This window comes from Pongo pygmaeus, chromosome 9 (assembly GCF_028885625.2).
Source record: "Pongo pygmaeus isolate AG05252 chromosome 9, NHGRI_mPonPyg2-v2.0_pri, whole genome shotgun sequence".
NCBI lineage: Eukaryota > Metazoa > Chordata > Mammalia > Primates > Hominidae > Pongo > Pongo pygmaeus.
The window spans coordinates 9946466-9960678 of NC_072382.2; the positions used below are offsets into that span (position 1 = coordinate 9946466).

At 56.7% G+C, this 14213-nt stretch overlaps 1 protein-coding gene across 1 annotated transcript; it reads left to right on the forward strand.

Moving 5' to 3' along the window:
* Window positions 1-447: 447 nt before the first annotated feature.
* Window positions 448-14183, forward strand: PYGM (glycogen phosphorylase, muscle associated). The gene is made up of 20 exons (XM_054441100.2): window positions 448-835; window positions 1859-1960; window positions 2046-2124; window positions 2212-2315; window positions 2652-2783; window positions 5000-5111; window positions 5203-5285; window positions 5721-5864; window positions 6212-6304; window positions 6536-6682; window positions 6880-7043; window positions 7376-7490; window positions 8076-8177; window positions 8513-8660; window positions 8929-8987; window positions 9118-9259; window positions 10006-10213; window positions 13214-13348; window positions 13584-13650; window positions 13763-14183. The coding sequence occupies exons 1-20, from the start codon at window positions 593-595 to the stop codon at window positions 13910-13912; spliced, it is 2529 nt and encodes an 842-aa protein (XP_054297075.1). The 5' UTR covers window positions 448-592; the 3' UTR covers window positions 13913-14183.
* The last annotated feature ends 30 nt before the right edge of the window (window positions 14184-14213 follow it).

The window sequence follows — 14213 nt, forward strand, 5'->3', positions numbered from 1 at the left end:
GTGGAGTGAGGGCTGTGGCCCTGCCTCACACAACCTCCCTCACCACCCCTGCAATGTAGGGTCGTGGGCCCCTTTCTCAAAGACATCCAGTGGCCTCTGCTAGTTGCACCTCTTCCGTCTGGGGACACTGACTTGGCTCCTGCACCACAGCCTGCAGGGAGTCCTGGTTCCTTTTGCCACAACACATGGCCTCCCATTCTGGTTCAGCCACCGACAGACAGCTCCCCAGTCCAGCACTCTGCCTGCTCCTTCTTGTATCCAACCCTCCAAAAGGCAGGGACGAGGGAGAGAAGACCATGTGCAAGGCCTGGAGGAAGTGGGTCAGCACAGGCCTGTGAACAAGCCAGGCCAGTCTTGGCGGCCCAAGTTGAGCTCACCTCTCCCTCCCCTCTCCTCTCCTCCCCTTGCCCTCAAAATAGCTCCCTGAGCTGCCAGGCCAAGACCCTCCCATTGCAGGGGAGGCGGGGCGTGCTGCCCAGAGCCAGGCTTTAAATCCCCTTGAAGCTGGGGAGCTCCACTCCTTGACTGGAGGCAGTGCTGAGGCCGCTGTCCCCTCCACCGTCAGTCCAGTCCAGCCTGCCCTCCTGCAGCCATGTCCCGGCCCCTGTCAGACCAAGAGAAAAGAAAGCAAATCAGTGTGCGTGGCCTGGCCGGCGTGGAGAACGTGACTGAGCTGAAAAAGAACTTCAACCGGCACCTGCATTTCACACTCGTAAAGGACCGCAATGTGGCCACCCCACGAGACTACTACTTTGCGCTGGCCCATACCGTGCGCGACCACCTCGTGGGGCGCTGGATCCGCACGCAGCAGCACTACTATGAGAAGGACCCCAAGGTGCTGCTGGGGAACCTGGGGTGGGGGTATGGGCTGGAAGCGCTGCTGGGGAGCTGGCGATCTTAAGTGGCTGCCCCTCGTCACTCTAGGTTCTTGGGGTTGGAGAATCCAGGGGTGCCAGGCACAAGGGGTGCTGGGACAATGTGAGGGAGAAAACCTGGGGCTGGAGTGGGGGTCAGGGAGCTCAGAGCAGGTGGGCTGGCTGCAAAGGGTCAGTGCCCACTCGGAGAAGGTTGGAGGGGGTTCTGGTGGGCAGGACGGCGCCTGTGGCCTGGCTGGGCCCAGGTGGAAGGACACGTCAGTTGCTGCATGTATGCGCGGTGTGCCTGTGCAGCAGGCGGGGCTGGGGCAGCTGGGGCGGCAGAGATCAAGTGTCCAGTGGGGTCACTGGTAAATGTCAGCAACCTGACACGCCTTGGTGGGGAGTGGGGGAGGGGTGGGCAGACAGGGCCCGGGAGGGGACCCAGGAAACCGGGAGACCAGGCACTGGCAGCATCCTAGTTTCTGGTGCCTCTGGGTCTCCTTGGGATTGAGGCTTTAGGGCCAAGGGGAACTGGACAGTGCAAGGATGGGAGGTGACAGTCTCTAGCCCAGTCTCTAGCCACTGTGTGACCTTGAGCAAATGACTTTTTTCTCTGGGCCTTGGCCTTGCCCTCCTGGGGAGCTCTTGGAGGCGCTTCCGCATGTCCTGGCGCCCTGCTGGGCTGTGCGGGGCGTGTGTGCACGGGGAAGGGGTGCCCACTCTCCCGAGTACCTCAGTCCTTGAAGTGGGTATGGCCAGCGCCATTTCCCAGATGAGGAGACTGAAGCCAAAGAGAGGGATTTGTCCAAAGTCAGAGGAATGCTGGGACCAGAACCTTACCCGCTGGGCCCCAAAGCCTGAGACAGGGAGAAACAAATTGGGGACAGGGATAGGACTGCTGAGCAGGGCAGGCGAGCCAGAGGTCCAGGCATGGCTGGGCCTGGCTGAGTGTTGGTGTATGGCCCTGACCCCATTCCCTGCCCGTCCGTCTCTCTGGGCAGAGGATCTACTACCTGTCGTTAGAGTTCTATATGGGACGGACGCTACAGAACACCATGGTGAACCTGGCCTTAGAGAATGCCTGTGACGAGGCCACCTACCAGGTGTGTGTGGGGTGGGGCAAGCCGTGGGGACTGGGAGATTCCGCTGCTGACACTTGGCACTGACCGCGTCACCCTTACCCTCCAGCTGGGCCTGGATATGGAGGAGCTAGAGGAAATTGAGGAGGATGCGGGGCTGGGCAACGGGGGCCTGGGCCGGCTGGCAGGTAAGCAGACAGGGCCGTGAGGGTGGAGTGGGCCGATGGGGTCCTCCGTGCTGGGTCCCTGACACCCACCTCCCTGCACACCCTCAGCCTGCTTTCTCGACTCCATGGCAACATTGGGCCTGGCCGCCTACGGCTACGGGATTCGCTATGAGTTTGGGATTTTTAACCAGAAGATCTCCGGGGGCTGGCAGGTGAGCAGCCTTGGCTCTAACCTTGTGGGGTCTAGTCAGGATGGGGAAGACCCCCACTTGTTTATCATCTCTGGAAAGGTCCGAAACAGTCCCCCAAGCTCTGTGGAAAGCATCCTTGCTGCTCCCCACCCCCCGACCCAAAGCCAGCTGGTGCCCCTGAAACAGGTGGTCCATGTCCCACTCGATAGCCCAGCAGACCAGGGGCCCACCTCAGAGCTCCTAACTTATACTTGGTGTAGGGTACGCCAGCCCACAGCCCCCGCCCTGCCCCACCGTGCACTGTGAGTGCCTGCACTGATACTGCTGGCCTTTCTCCCTGACCTGCCTTGGGTGCAGATGGAGGAGGCTGATGACTGGCTTCGCTACGGCAACCCCTGGGAGAAGGCCCGGCCCGAGTTCACACTACCTGTGCACTTCTACGGCCATGTGGAGCACACCAGCCAGGGTGCCAAGTGGGTGGACACACAGGTGAGGATGAAGCTGGGGGTCGGGGGAGCCCAGAGAAGGGGAGGGAAGAGAAGGAAGCCCAGAGAGGAAGCAGGACCCAGTGTATTTTACAACAGAGGATGCTGAGGCTCAGAGAGGTTAAGAGACTTACTCAAAGTCACACAGCTGAAGCCAGGAGACACTGGAGACAGGGACACAGGGGAGCCAGCCTAAGTGCAGAATCTTGAAGGGGAGAGAGGCTACCCTGCTCCCCCAGTGTCTCCCATGACCTGGCTCCACTCCACACCATGAGATTTATCAAAGGACCATCTTGGCGACTTGAGTCTGCCCTGAACATCTCCACAGCAGCAGCCCGGAAAGGGGGACAGGAGAAAACTGGGGCCTTCCGAAAGGAATTCACTCATCACACAGCAAGTTAGAGGGATCCTAAAACCAAACCAAATCTAGACACAGTGGCTCATGCCCATAATCCCAGCACTTTAGAAGGCTGAGGTGATAGTATGGCTTGAGTTCAGGATTTCAAGACCAGCCTGGGCAACATAAAGAGACCCTGTCTCTACAAAAAATAAAAAAATAGACTGGGGCAGTGGGTCATACCTGTAATCCCAGCACTTTGGGAGGCCAAGGTGGGCAGATTGCTTGAGCTCAGGAGTTCGAGACCAGCCTGGACAAGAGGGCGAAACCCCGTCTACAAAAAATACAAAAATTAGCCAGGCGTGATAGTGTGCGCCTGTAGTCCCAGCTACTCGGGTGGCCGAAGTGGGAGAATTGCTTGAGCCCAGGAGCCTGGGTGACAGAGCCAGACCTCGTCTCAAAAAAAAAAATTAAAAAATTAGCCAGGGTGCTGGTGCATGCCTGCAGTCCCAGCTACTCTGAGGCTTCAGTGGAAGGATCATTTGAGTCCAGGATTTCAAGGCTGCAGTGAGCTATGATTGTACAGCTGCACTCCAGCCAGCCTGTGTGACAGTGACTCTGTTTCAAAAATCAAAAAGACCAAAAACTGAAAACCTTAAAACCAAACCAGGTGTGCAAATCCCAGTTTAGCCGGGCGTGGTGGCTCACGCCTATAATCTCAGCACTTTGGGAGGCCAAGGCAGGGGGATCACCTGAGGTCAGGAGTTCAAGACCAGCCTGACCAATATGGTGAAACCCAGTCTCTACTAAAAACACAAAAACATTAGCCGGGCATGGTGGCACGCACCTGTAATCCCAGCCACTCAGGAGGCTGAAGCAAGAGAATCGCTTGAATCTGGGAGGTGGAGGTTGCAGTGAGCCAAGATAGTGCCACTGCACTCCAGCCTGGGCAACAGAGTAAGGCTCCATCTCAAAAACAAACAAACAAAAAACAAATCCCAGTTCAGGCAATCTTCCTGCTGAAGCTTCAGGTCATCAGCCCCCAGATGGGCTGCAGATAAACCACTAGGCTTTCAGAACTGAGCATTTGTTTGCTGTCCTCCAGGTTAAGATGCAGTGGGGGCTGCTGGCAGTCCATGCCAGGTGCACGTGGCAACTGGCACAAGTGGCTGTGGCTGGAAGGCAGGAGGCCTGGCTCCCTCTGGTGCTGCCAGCCTGGCTGTGTGCTCAGGGATGGGTCCCTTCCCTCTCTGTGTGTCAGCTCCCACCCTGCTCCAATCAGGCTGACTGAATGTGGGGAGGGAGGGCGATGCCCCTTAAAAGGGCTCGCTTGGAGGAGTGAATATACCCCTGGCACCGTGGTAGCAGACAATTATTGATGTTTGCTAGTTATGGAAGGTGGGGCAGAATTAGTCACTGTGAATTAGCCCTGTGGTCAACCAGACATGAGACCTTTGGATGGACTTGACCTCTGTGACCCCTTCAGCCTGGCCCTGGGTGCCCGCAGCCCTCTCATGAGTCCACAGTGCCCTCTAGCTTTTGCTCAGGGCAGGCTGGCCAGCCCAGCCCCCATTGCTGCAGAGTGGTCGCCAACAGAGCCCCTCCTGGGTTCTGGGCTTATCACCTGCCTCCTTCCATTCTCCTCACCACCGTCTGCCCAGGCAGGGCTTATGGGTGTCAGGGAGGTGTTGAGGGTGTCTTTGCTCTAGATGCAGTCCAGAGAGACTATGGGGTTTGCTCATGGTTACCCAGCTCATCAATGCTAGTGTCAGGACAAGAGCCTGGGTCTGCAGAGTGCAGGGATAAAGCCTTGAGTCCCAGCCCTGAGGGGAAGGAGGCAATTGCCAGGGCTGGCCAGCTCCTGACAGGATTGCCCCCCGCAGGTGGTACTGGCCATGCCCTACGATACGCCCGTGCCTGGCTATCGCAACAACGTCGTCAACACCATGCGCCTCTGGTCTGCCAAGGCTCCCAATGACTTCAACCTCAAGGACTGTGAGTTCATCCGCTGGTAGCCAGCAACCCCAGCTTGCCCGCTGGCCACGCCCAGCGCAGGCCTTACCCTGTCCCCACTTTCGTCCCTCAGTCAACGTCGGTGGCTACATCCAGGCTGTGTTGGACCGAAACCTGGCGGAGAACATCTCTCGTGTCCTGTACCCCAATGATAATGTGCGTCACCCCCTGGGCTGGGGGCTGGAAGCCTGAGTCCTTGGCAGCAGGGGTCAGGGAGAGCTGGGGAAGGACACTTGCTGGTGCCCTAGTCACACCCAGGGCATATTGCTGGCTTTGTGCGTTCTGTGCCCCCACCTCAAGTCTTTTGAGTGCAAGGACACCTGAGTCCTGAGGAAAGTGGTTTAGCGAAGGGCACTTTGGAGGGGCTGTTCCTGGCGACACCCACAACACACTCAGTTCTTGTGCCACTCTTCCTGACACTGTCTCTCGCCACTAGTTCTTGGTGGAGGAAAGGCCCCTGGGTCCCAGAGAGGGGGCCGGCTCAGGGCTCAGGGGTCCCGGTATGGGTGGGAGTCCCTCCTGGCCACACCCACCGCAGCTTTAGGCCACGCCCCCACCGCCCTGACTCACGCTGCCTCATGCTGTCCCCAGTTCTTCGAGGGGAAGGAGCTGCGGCTGAAGCAGGAGTATTTCGTGGTGGCTGCCACCCTCCAGGACATCATCCGTCGCTTCAAGTCTTCCAAGTTCGGCTGCCGTGATCCCGTGCGCACGAACTTTGATGCCTTCCCAGATAAGGTACCATGCGCGTGGAGGGCGACTCTGTGACCAGACAGCGTGCACCAGGCCTCTCCCTCCAGCCTTGGCCTGCCTGCCCCATGTAATAGATAAGGGAGTGGAGGCTGGGAGTGTGGGAGGGTCAGTTGCTCAGGATCCACAATACACAGGCTCATAACCTGGGCTTCCCTCCTCCTCCCGCCCCACTCCCCGCATTCCTCCCACGCCCATGAGCACCTGCCTGCCTCTGCCCACAGCCCCGTCACAGAACCGTGCTGGGCTCTCTGGGGGCCTCCAAATGGCATAGGACAGTGACCACAGCATGGAATGTGGTTTGGAGCCCAGACTGACTCCTCCCTCTACCCCAGGTGGCCATCCAGCTCAATGACACCCACCCCTCCTTGGCCATCCCCGAGCTGATGAGGATCCTGGTGGACCTGGAGCGGATGGACTGGGACAAGGTGGGCTTCAGGGCCCCTCTGCCCCATCTGATGCTCTCCGCTTCAGGGTTCCCTTCCCAGTTTGGGAACGTGGGAGGATATGAGTGGAGTGAAGGGGTTGGATCCTGAGGCCAGAGGGACCGTCCTGGAACCTGGCACTGCAGTTGGGTGGGGGGCCCGCTGGGCTGCATAGTGTGTGAGGAGACCCACTGGGCTGAGGTCGGCATCCTGACTTCCCACCCCATGTGCCAGGCGTGGGATGTGACAGTGAGGACCTGTGCCTACACCAACCACACGGTGCTGCCTGAGGCCCTGGAGCGCTGGCCGGTGCACCTCTTGGAGACGCTGCTGCCGCGGCACCTCCAGATCATCTACGAGATCAACCAGCGCTTCCTCAACGTGAGTCGGGAGGCTTGGTGGATGGTGTGGGGGTGAGGGGGGGACACCCAGTCTGGGCCTGGGAGTCAGGGCGTCCAGCCAGGGCCCTGAGACTCTGGGGCAGTGGGGGCTCTGGGCAGAGCTCTGGGGGTGTGGGGCTGGGGACTGGGGATGGGGGTTCCTGGGTCTGGTCCTAGCTCTGGGCTCTCTGGGCACAGCGGGTGGCAGCCGCATTCCCAGGGGACGTAGACCGGCTGCGGCGCATGTCGCTGGTGGAGGAGGGGGCGGTGAAGCGCATCAACATGGCACACCTGTGCATCGCGGGTTCGCACGCCGTCAATGGCGTGGCGCGCATCCACTCCGAGATCCTCAAGAAGACCATGTGAGCCCCGCTTTCCAGACCCCGCCCCTCTCTAGGCCCCACCCAACTCCACGCCTCTGTCACACAGAAGCCCCGCCCTTCACCGATCACTCTCTGGTCTCTGGGCCCTGGCACCTTTCACAGGTGGCGTCATTCTTACAAGCACAGCAGCCCCTTCCAGTGCTGCCCTGTCCTGAGATGACCCCCTCTTACACACAGCACCCCCAACCTTCCCCAGGTCTGCATTCCCTGCCCCAGGCCCCTTTCAGCAAGACACCAGGGTAGGGGCCCCAGGGCAGAGGCCTTCATTGTACAGGGGTGAGTGGTGACCCTTGTCCAACCTCATCCTGCAGCTTCAAAGACTTCTATGAGCTGGAGCCTCATAAGTTCCAGAATAAGACCAACGGCATCACCCCTCGGCGCTGGCTGGTTCTGTGTAACCCCGGGCTGGCAGAGGTCATTGCTGAGGTGAGATGCCACCGTAGGGCCAGTAGAGTCAACATGGGTCCCTGCAGGGATCAGCTGGGTATGGTCGTGTAGGTGGTTCACTGCATCAGGGCTCCCAGCCGAAGGCTGAAATCCCTCCTGCACTGTGTTCCCCAAGCCTCGCATCCGCCTGGAGGAGGGACACCATCTTATTTGCATGAGGGTGCTCTGTGTGCTAATGGAGGCCCTGGCTATGGAGGTGAACGCAGCAGAGGTCACAGTCTAATGGAGGGAGTCATCCATGGGTCACATCTGAAGTGAGCCTGGAAGGGGGCAGATATCTGGTAGGGAAGGCACAAGGTCATGCTGGCGTTAGGAAAAGGCCAGGAAGCCAGGAAGGCCTGCTGGGGTCAGGTGGGGTCAGCCATCAGAGCTCAAGGACGGGAGGGGAGGAAGGTGCATGGATGCCCCGTGCCCCATCTGGGCGGCTGGAGGAGGAGGGGCTGGGAGGGCCCCCAGAGCAGCCTGCTGGGTGGAGGGGGCTTGGCTGACCTGGAAAGGGCCCCTTCTGTGTTGGGAGGAGGGAGGACAGGGGGATGGGCTTGGTTGAGAGCCGTCTTCCCACAGCGCATCGGGGAGGACTTCATCTCCGACCTGGACCAGCTGCGCAAACTGCTCTCCTTTGTGGATGATGAAGCTTTCATTCGGGATGTGGCCAAAGTGAAGCAGGTGGGGAGAGTTGCAACGTGGGACAGCTGTGCTGTGTGGAGAGCGCTGGAGGGGCCAGATGTCTGGGTCAGGCATGGCAAATAGTGCTCATCTCTCCTGCCAGCCCAGGCCATTGGTGGAAGTTGCCTGGAGTCTCTGGTGGGAAGGCATCATCTGACCTCACGTGAACAGTGCTGATATTGATTAGCAATCTCTGCCCTGGTGCGGTAGTGGACAGAAGTAGCCAGTGAGCCTCCTGGTAGCCATCCTCCTGGGGCTGAGTGAATGGAGTGTGGACTGTAGGATTTCCTGAGGCTGTGGCCTGTTGGTAAGCCCTTCCCCATCTGTGCCTCCAGGAAAACAAGTTGAAGTTTGCTGCCTACCTAGAGAGGGAATACAAAGTCCACATCAACCCCAACTCACTCTTCGACATTCAGGTGAAGCGGATTCACGAATATAAACGACAGCTCCTCAACTGCCTCCATGTCATCACCCTGTACAACCGTGAGTGGCAGCCACTCTACCCTGTCTCTCAGTGCTCCCCCGTGTTCCTGCGGCATAGTACATACTGCCCAACCAAAATCTCCTTTGGCCTTGGGACTACTCTCGGGACGTGGAATTATCCCCATTTCACAGATGGGCAAACTGAGGCTGAGAGAGCATAGCAAGTGATTGTCCGAGTCAGGCCTACTGTCTCCCAGCCCAGCCTCTGTCAGGAGCTACTACCCAGAGGGAAAAGTAGGCCCACTGGATCCCTCTCATTTCTCCACAGGCATCAAGAGGGAGCCCAATAAGTTTTTTGTGCCTCGGACTGTGATGATTGGAGGGAAGGTGAGAAGCCAGGCTCCAGCCCTGGGCTCCCGTCCTTTGATATATCCAGGTTGAGGTCAGCCCAGCTGAGTTGCAGGATGGGGGGTGGGGGGCCAGGCAGTAGAGTTGACCCCAGACTTTGTCCCCTCAGGCTGCACCTGGGTACCACATGGCCAAGATGATCATCAAACTCGTCACAGCCATCGGGGATGTGGTCAACCATGACCCGGCAGTGGGTGACCGCCTCCGTGTCATCTTCCTGGAGAACTACCGAGTCTCACTGGCCGAGAAAGGTGGGTGCTGCCAACAGGGACCCTAGGGAGGCTCTGACTAGTTCAGTCTCAGGAAGAGGTATCAGTCATCTCTTCCTGGGATACTTGTACTTGAAAGAAGAATCTGGAGAGGGCAATGCTTAAACCATGAGGAGGCCGGGCACAGTGGCCCATGCCTGTAATCCCAGCACTTTGGGAGGCCAAGGTGGGTGGATCACCTGAGGTCAGGAGTTTGAGACCAGCCTGGCCAACATGGTGAAACCCCGTCTCTACTAAAAATACAAAAATTAGCCAGGCGTGGTGGCAGGCGCCTATAATCCCAGCTACTTGGGAGGCTGAAGCAGGAGAATCACTTGAACCTGGGAGGCGGAGGTTGCAGTGAGCCGAGATCATGCCACTGCACTCCAGCCTGGGCAACAAAAGCAAAACTCCGTCTCAAACAACAAAACAAGACGAAACAAAACAAAGCAAAAACCCCATGAGGATGCCCTCTAATGGTGGAATTTCAGGCAGTACAGGGTGAAATTACTTTCAAATCTGCAACAGAGGTGGGGAAATCCAGGTTGGACCTAGATGGTCAAGAATCAACAAGAGGTAGAGGGCAGTGGGGGTGTGGTGTGAGAGGAAGTCTTGGCTGGTGAAGACTGGGAGTTTGGGGTGGGGCGACTCCGAGTCCAGCTATGCCTGGGGCCAGCCTAATCTGAGAGTCCCCAGCTGGTGTGAGGGTCTTCCCTGAGTTGACTTGTCCCTCTGCTGCCACCCCACAGTGATCCCAGCTGCAGACCTCTCTGAGCAGATCTCCACTGCAGGCACTGAAGCCTCAGGCACCGGCAACATGAAGTTCATGCTCAACGGGGCTCTGACCATTGGCACCATGGATGGAGCCAATGTGGAGATGGCAGAAGAGGCAGGAGAGGAAAACTTCTTCATCTTTGGCATGCGGGTGGAGGATGTGGATAAGCTTGACCAAAGAGGGTATGGGGGTCAGGGTTCATGGGCAAAAGACACCCAGGTGTGGCTGCTGGAGGGTGGTGCTGGGAGCAAGAGGCATGTCTGGAAAGACTGGTCCAGGCCCAGCAAGGTCTTGGTCATGGCCAGCAGGATTCTGGGAAACTTTAGAGAGCGCTTACAGCAAATAAGGTTAATGAAATTGGAGAAGAAAGAAGTAATACAGAACTGAAGGAAAAGGAAGAGAATATTCTATCAACCCTAAGAGATAATATTGTTTGGGAAATGGAAGTAAAAAAAATCCTTGCTCCAGGCCGGGTGCGGTGGCTCACGCCTGTAATCCCAGCACTTTGGGAGGCCAAGGCGGGTGGATCACGAGGTCAAGAGATCGAGACCATCCTGGTTAACACGGTGAAACCCCATCTCTACTGAAAATACAAAAAATTAGCCGGGCATGTTGGCAGGTGCCTGTAGTCCCAGCTGAGGCAGGAGAATGGTGTGAATCTGGGAGGCGGAGCTTGCAGTGAGCCAAGATCAGGCCACTGCGCTCCAGCCTGGGTGACAGAGCAAGACTCTGTCTCAAAAAAAAAAAAAAAAAAAAAAAAAAAAAATCCTTGCTCCCTGGAGGCCATGGGCAAAAGGGAAATATGGGCACAGTAGTTACAAGGGGCCTATGGTCAGAAACAGTTCTTCAGAGGAGACATTATCCTGGCATTACATTAAAAAATTTTATTTTATTTTATTTTTATTTATTTATTTATTTATTTGGACGGAGTCTCGCTCCGTCACCCAGGCTGGAGTGCAGTGGCACGATCTCGGCTCACTGCAAGCTCCGCCTCCTGGGTTCATGCCATTCTCCTGCCTCAGCCTCCTGAGTAGCTGGGACTACAGGCACCTGCTGCCACGCCCGGCTAATTTTTTGTATTTTTAGTAGAGACAGGGTTTCACCGTGTTAGCCAGGATGGTCTTGTCTCGATCTCCTGACCTCGTGATCTGCCTGCCTTGGCCTCCCAAAGTGCTGGAATTACAGGCGTGAGCCACCGTGTCTGGCCTATTTATCTTTTTTGAGATGGAGTTTTGCTGTTGTTGCCCAGGATGGAGTGCAATGGCGTGATCTTGGCTCACTGCAACCTCCACCGCCTGGGTGCAAGTGATTCTCCTGCCTCAGCCTCCTGAGTAGCTGGGATTATAGGTGCGCACCACCACACCCAGCTAATTTTTGTATTTTTAGTAGAGACGGGGTTTCATCATTTTGGCCAGGATGGTCTGTATCTCCTGACCTCAGGTGATCCACCCTCCTCGGCCTCCCAAGTGCTGGGCTAACAGGGGTGAGCCACTGTGCCTGGCCTATTTATTTTTATTTTTTTGAGACAGAGTCACTCTGTCACCCAGGCTGGAGTGCAATGGCATGATTTTGGCTCACTGCAACCTCCGCCTCCCAGGTTCAAGTGATTCTCTCACCTCAGCCTCCCGAGCAGCTGGGATTACAGGCACCCACCATCGTGCCCAGGTAATTTTTGTATTTTTGTAGAGATGGGGTTTCACCATGTTGGCCAGGCTGGTCTCGAACTCCTGACCTCAAGTAATCCACCTGCCTCGGCCTCCCAAAGTGCTGGGTTTATAGGCATGAGCCACCGCGCCCTGCTTGAATCCTGATATCTTAACATTGGAGAGAGATTTTCCATGTTATTAGTCTTCAAAAATATTTTAAATGTTTGTATAACATTCCATCCTTGAGCATGTCACAACTTATTTAATCAATTCCATATGGCTGGACACTAAGGTTGATTTCCGGTTTGTTAAATATTACTGTGACGAGCAACCTTTTAATGTCTACGTCCACATCTGATGATTTCCTTAAGATCATTATCGGAAGGGTGATATTTCTGAGTTAAAAAGTATGAGCTCTTAAGGCTCTTGAGGCAGATTGCCAAACTGCTTTCCAGAAAGTTTCTCCCAGTTTACACTCCCACAACAGCTTCCCGGAGTTGGCATTAAACACTGAAAGGAGTGTCTCCTGTGAGGCTTCACTAGAAAGCTGGCTGTCCCACGGGCAGGAGGGAGCTGTGAGAAGTTGTGAGCACGGTCCCGCATGCTCAGAACTAGGCCTGGAAGAACCCTCTGGCTGCAGAATGGAGACAGTGCTGGAGGGGGCAGGTGGGGGACCACTGTGGGGGCTGACACCATAATGCAGGGAGAGTCGCACGAGGGGACAGGGATTAGAGACTTTGTGGGGAGTGCCGGTTTCTGGTTGGAAGGGTTAGGGTTTGAGACTGGCCTGTGGAGCGCTTTGAGCCACAGTGGGGGCGCTGAGGGTCAGCTGAAGGGTTATCTTTTTTTTTTTTTTTTAGACGGAGTCTTGCTCTGTCGCCCAGGCTGGAGTGCAATGGCATGATCTCGGTTCACTGCAACCTCTGCCTCCCGGGTTCAAGTGATTGTTCCACCTCAGCCTCCCGAGGAGCTGGGATTACAGGCACATGACACCACGCCCAGCTACTTTTTGTATTTTTGTAGAGACTGGGTTTCACCATGTTGGCCGGGCTGGTCTTGAACTCCTGACCTCCTCAGATGATCCGCCCACCTCGGCCTCCCAAAGTGCTGGGATTACAGGCATGAGCCACTGTAATCCAGTTGAAGGGTTGTACCTGTTAGCTGCTCTTGCAGCCCGAGGGCAAGGCCGGATATGGACTTGGGCTGCTGGAGGAGAAAAGCCATTTTGGAGCAAACAAACTGGTTAAGAGACAGCAGTGGCGTGTGGGAGGAAAAGAGGTTGTTTGGGGGCCTTGGCTCTAACACTTAGCTTTCTGTATCCTCCGGGCCTCAGTTTCCTCATTCACAAAGGAGGGATGAAAAGCTGAGCAGAGAAGGGGAGTTGCAGGGAGGCCCTCCAGGGGGGATGTGGCAGCCCTGGGGAGCAGCAGGTTGGGCCCGGGTTTTGACCCTGGGGCATGGGACTTCTCAGCTTTTCTCTGGAAGAGGAGCCAGAAACCCCTTTCCAGGGAGCTGACCGCAGCTCTATCCTGGCAGGTACAATGCCCAGGAGTACTACGATCGCATTCCTGAGCTTCGGCAGGTCATTGAGCAGCTGAGCAGTGGCTTCTTCTCCCCCAAACAGCCCGACCTGTTCAAGGACATTGTCAATATGCTCATGCACCATGACCGGTGAGCTGGTTGGTCCAGGAATCACTCAGGGGGGCTGCTGGGCAGATCGAGGCTCAGGTGTGTGGTGGGGAAGCCGGACAGGGGTCCTGGCAGTTGGAGCCAGGTGCCTTTGGAAGCAGCATGACCCTCTAGGTCCCCGGCTGTCCACTGGGACAGGGCAAGTTTGGCCCTTGACCTCATAGAACTTATCCTAGCCCCCTAAAGGAATAGCACATGCCTATCCTTTCCCCTCCAGGTTTAAAGTCTTCGCAGATTATGAAGACTACATTAAATGCCAGGAGAAAGTCAGCGCCTTGTACAAGGTGAGGGGTCCTGGGCCAGGGGTTGGCAGGGCTTTGGTGGCCCTGGTTGGGATGAGGCAGAAGGTGGAGATCCTGCCAGCAGAGTGAACCAGAGCTTCCCTTTGACCTGCAGAACCCAAGAGAGTGGACGCAGATGGTGATCCGGAACATAGCCACCTCTGGCAAGTTCTCCAGTGACCGCACCATTGCCCAGTATGCCCGGGAGATCTGGGGTGTGGAGCCTTCCAGCCAGCGCCTGCCAGCCCCGGATGAGGCCATCTGAACCTCCAGACCAGACCCCAAACCAGCCCTTGAGCCTGTCACAATCCCTTGGGCCAGCCCCAGCACCTCATGTAGAGGGTGGGGTACTGGAGTTAGATCTCTAAGCCCCCTCCTGGAACCCTCATTTTCCCCACTCTCAATGTCCCAGTGTCCAGCGTGACTAAGGACACGGGCCCCCTTCCGTCCTCGGGCTCCTGGTCCCCTCCTATTTATGGGGTCTGACCAACTGCAGCCACTCCCCAATAAATCGATTCTCCTTGGGATCCTCCTTACTCCTCTCTTTGTTGGGAAATATTTTTAGC

Excerpts from the sequence above, each read along its gene's own strand:
- PYGM (XM_054441100.2), top strand. The coding sequence starts at position 593 with ATGTCCCGGCCCCTGTCAGACCAAGAGAAAAGAAAGCAAATCAGTGTG. Across the intron at positions 1,961-2,045 it reads GTGACGAGGCCACCTACCAG|CTGGGCCTGGATATGGAGGA; the intron begins GTGTGTGTGGGG and ends CTTACCCTCCAG. Across the intron at positions 8,988-9,117 it reads CTGTGATGATTGGAGGGAAG|GCTGCACCTGGGTACCACAT; the intron begins GTGAGAAGCCAG and ends TTGTCCCCTCAG.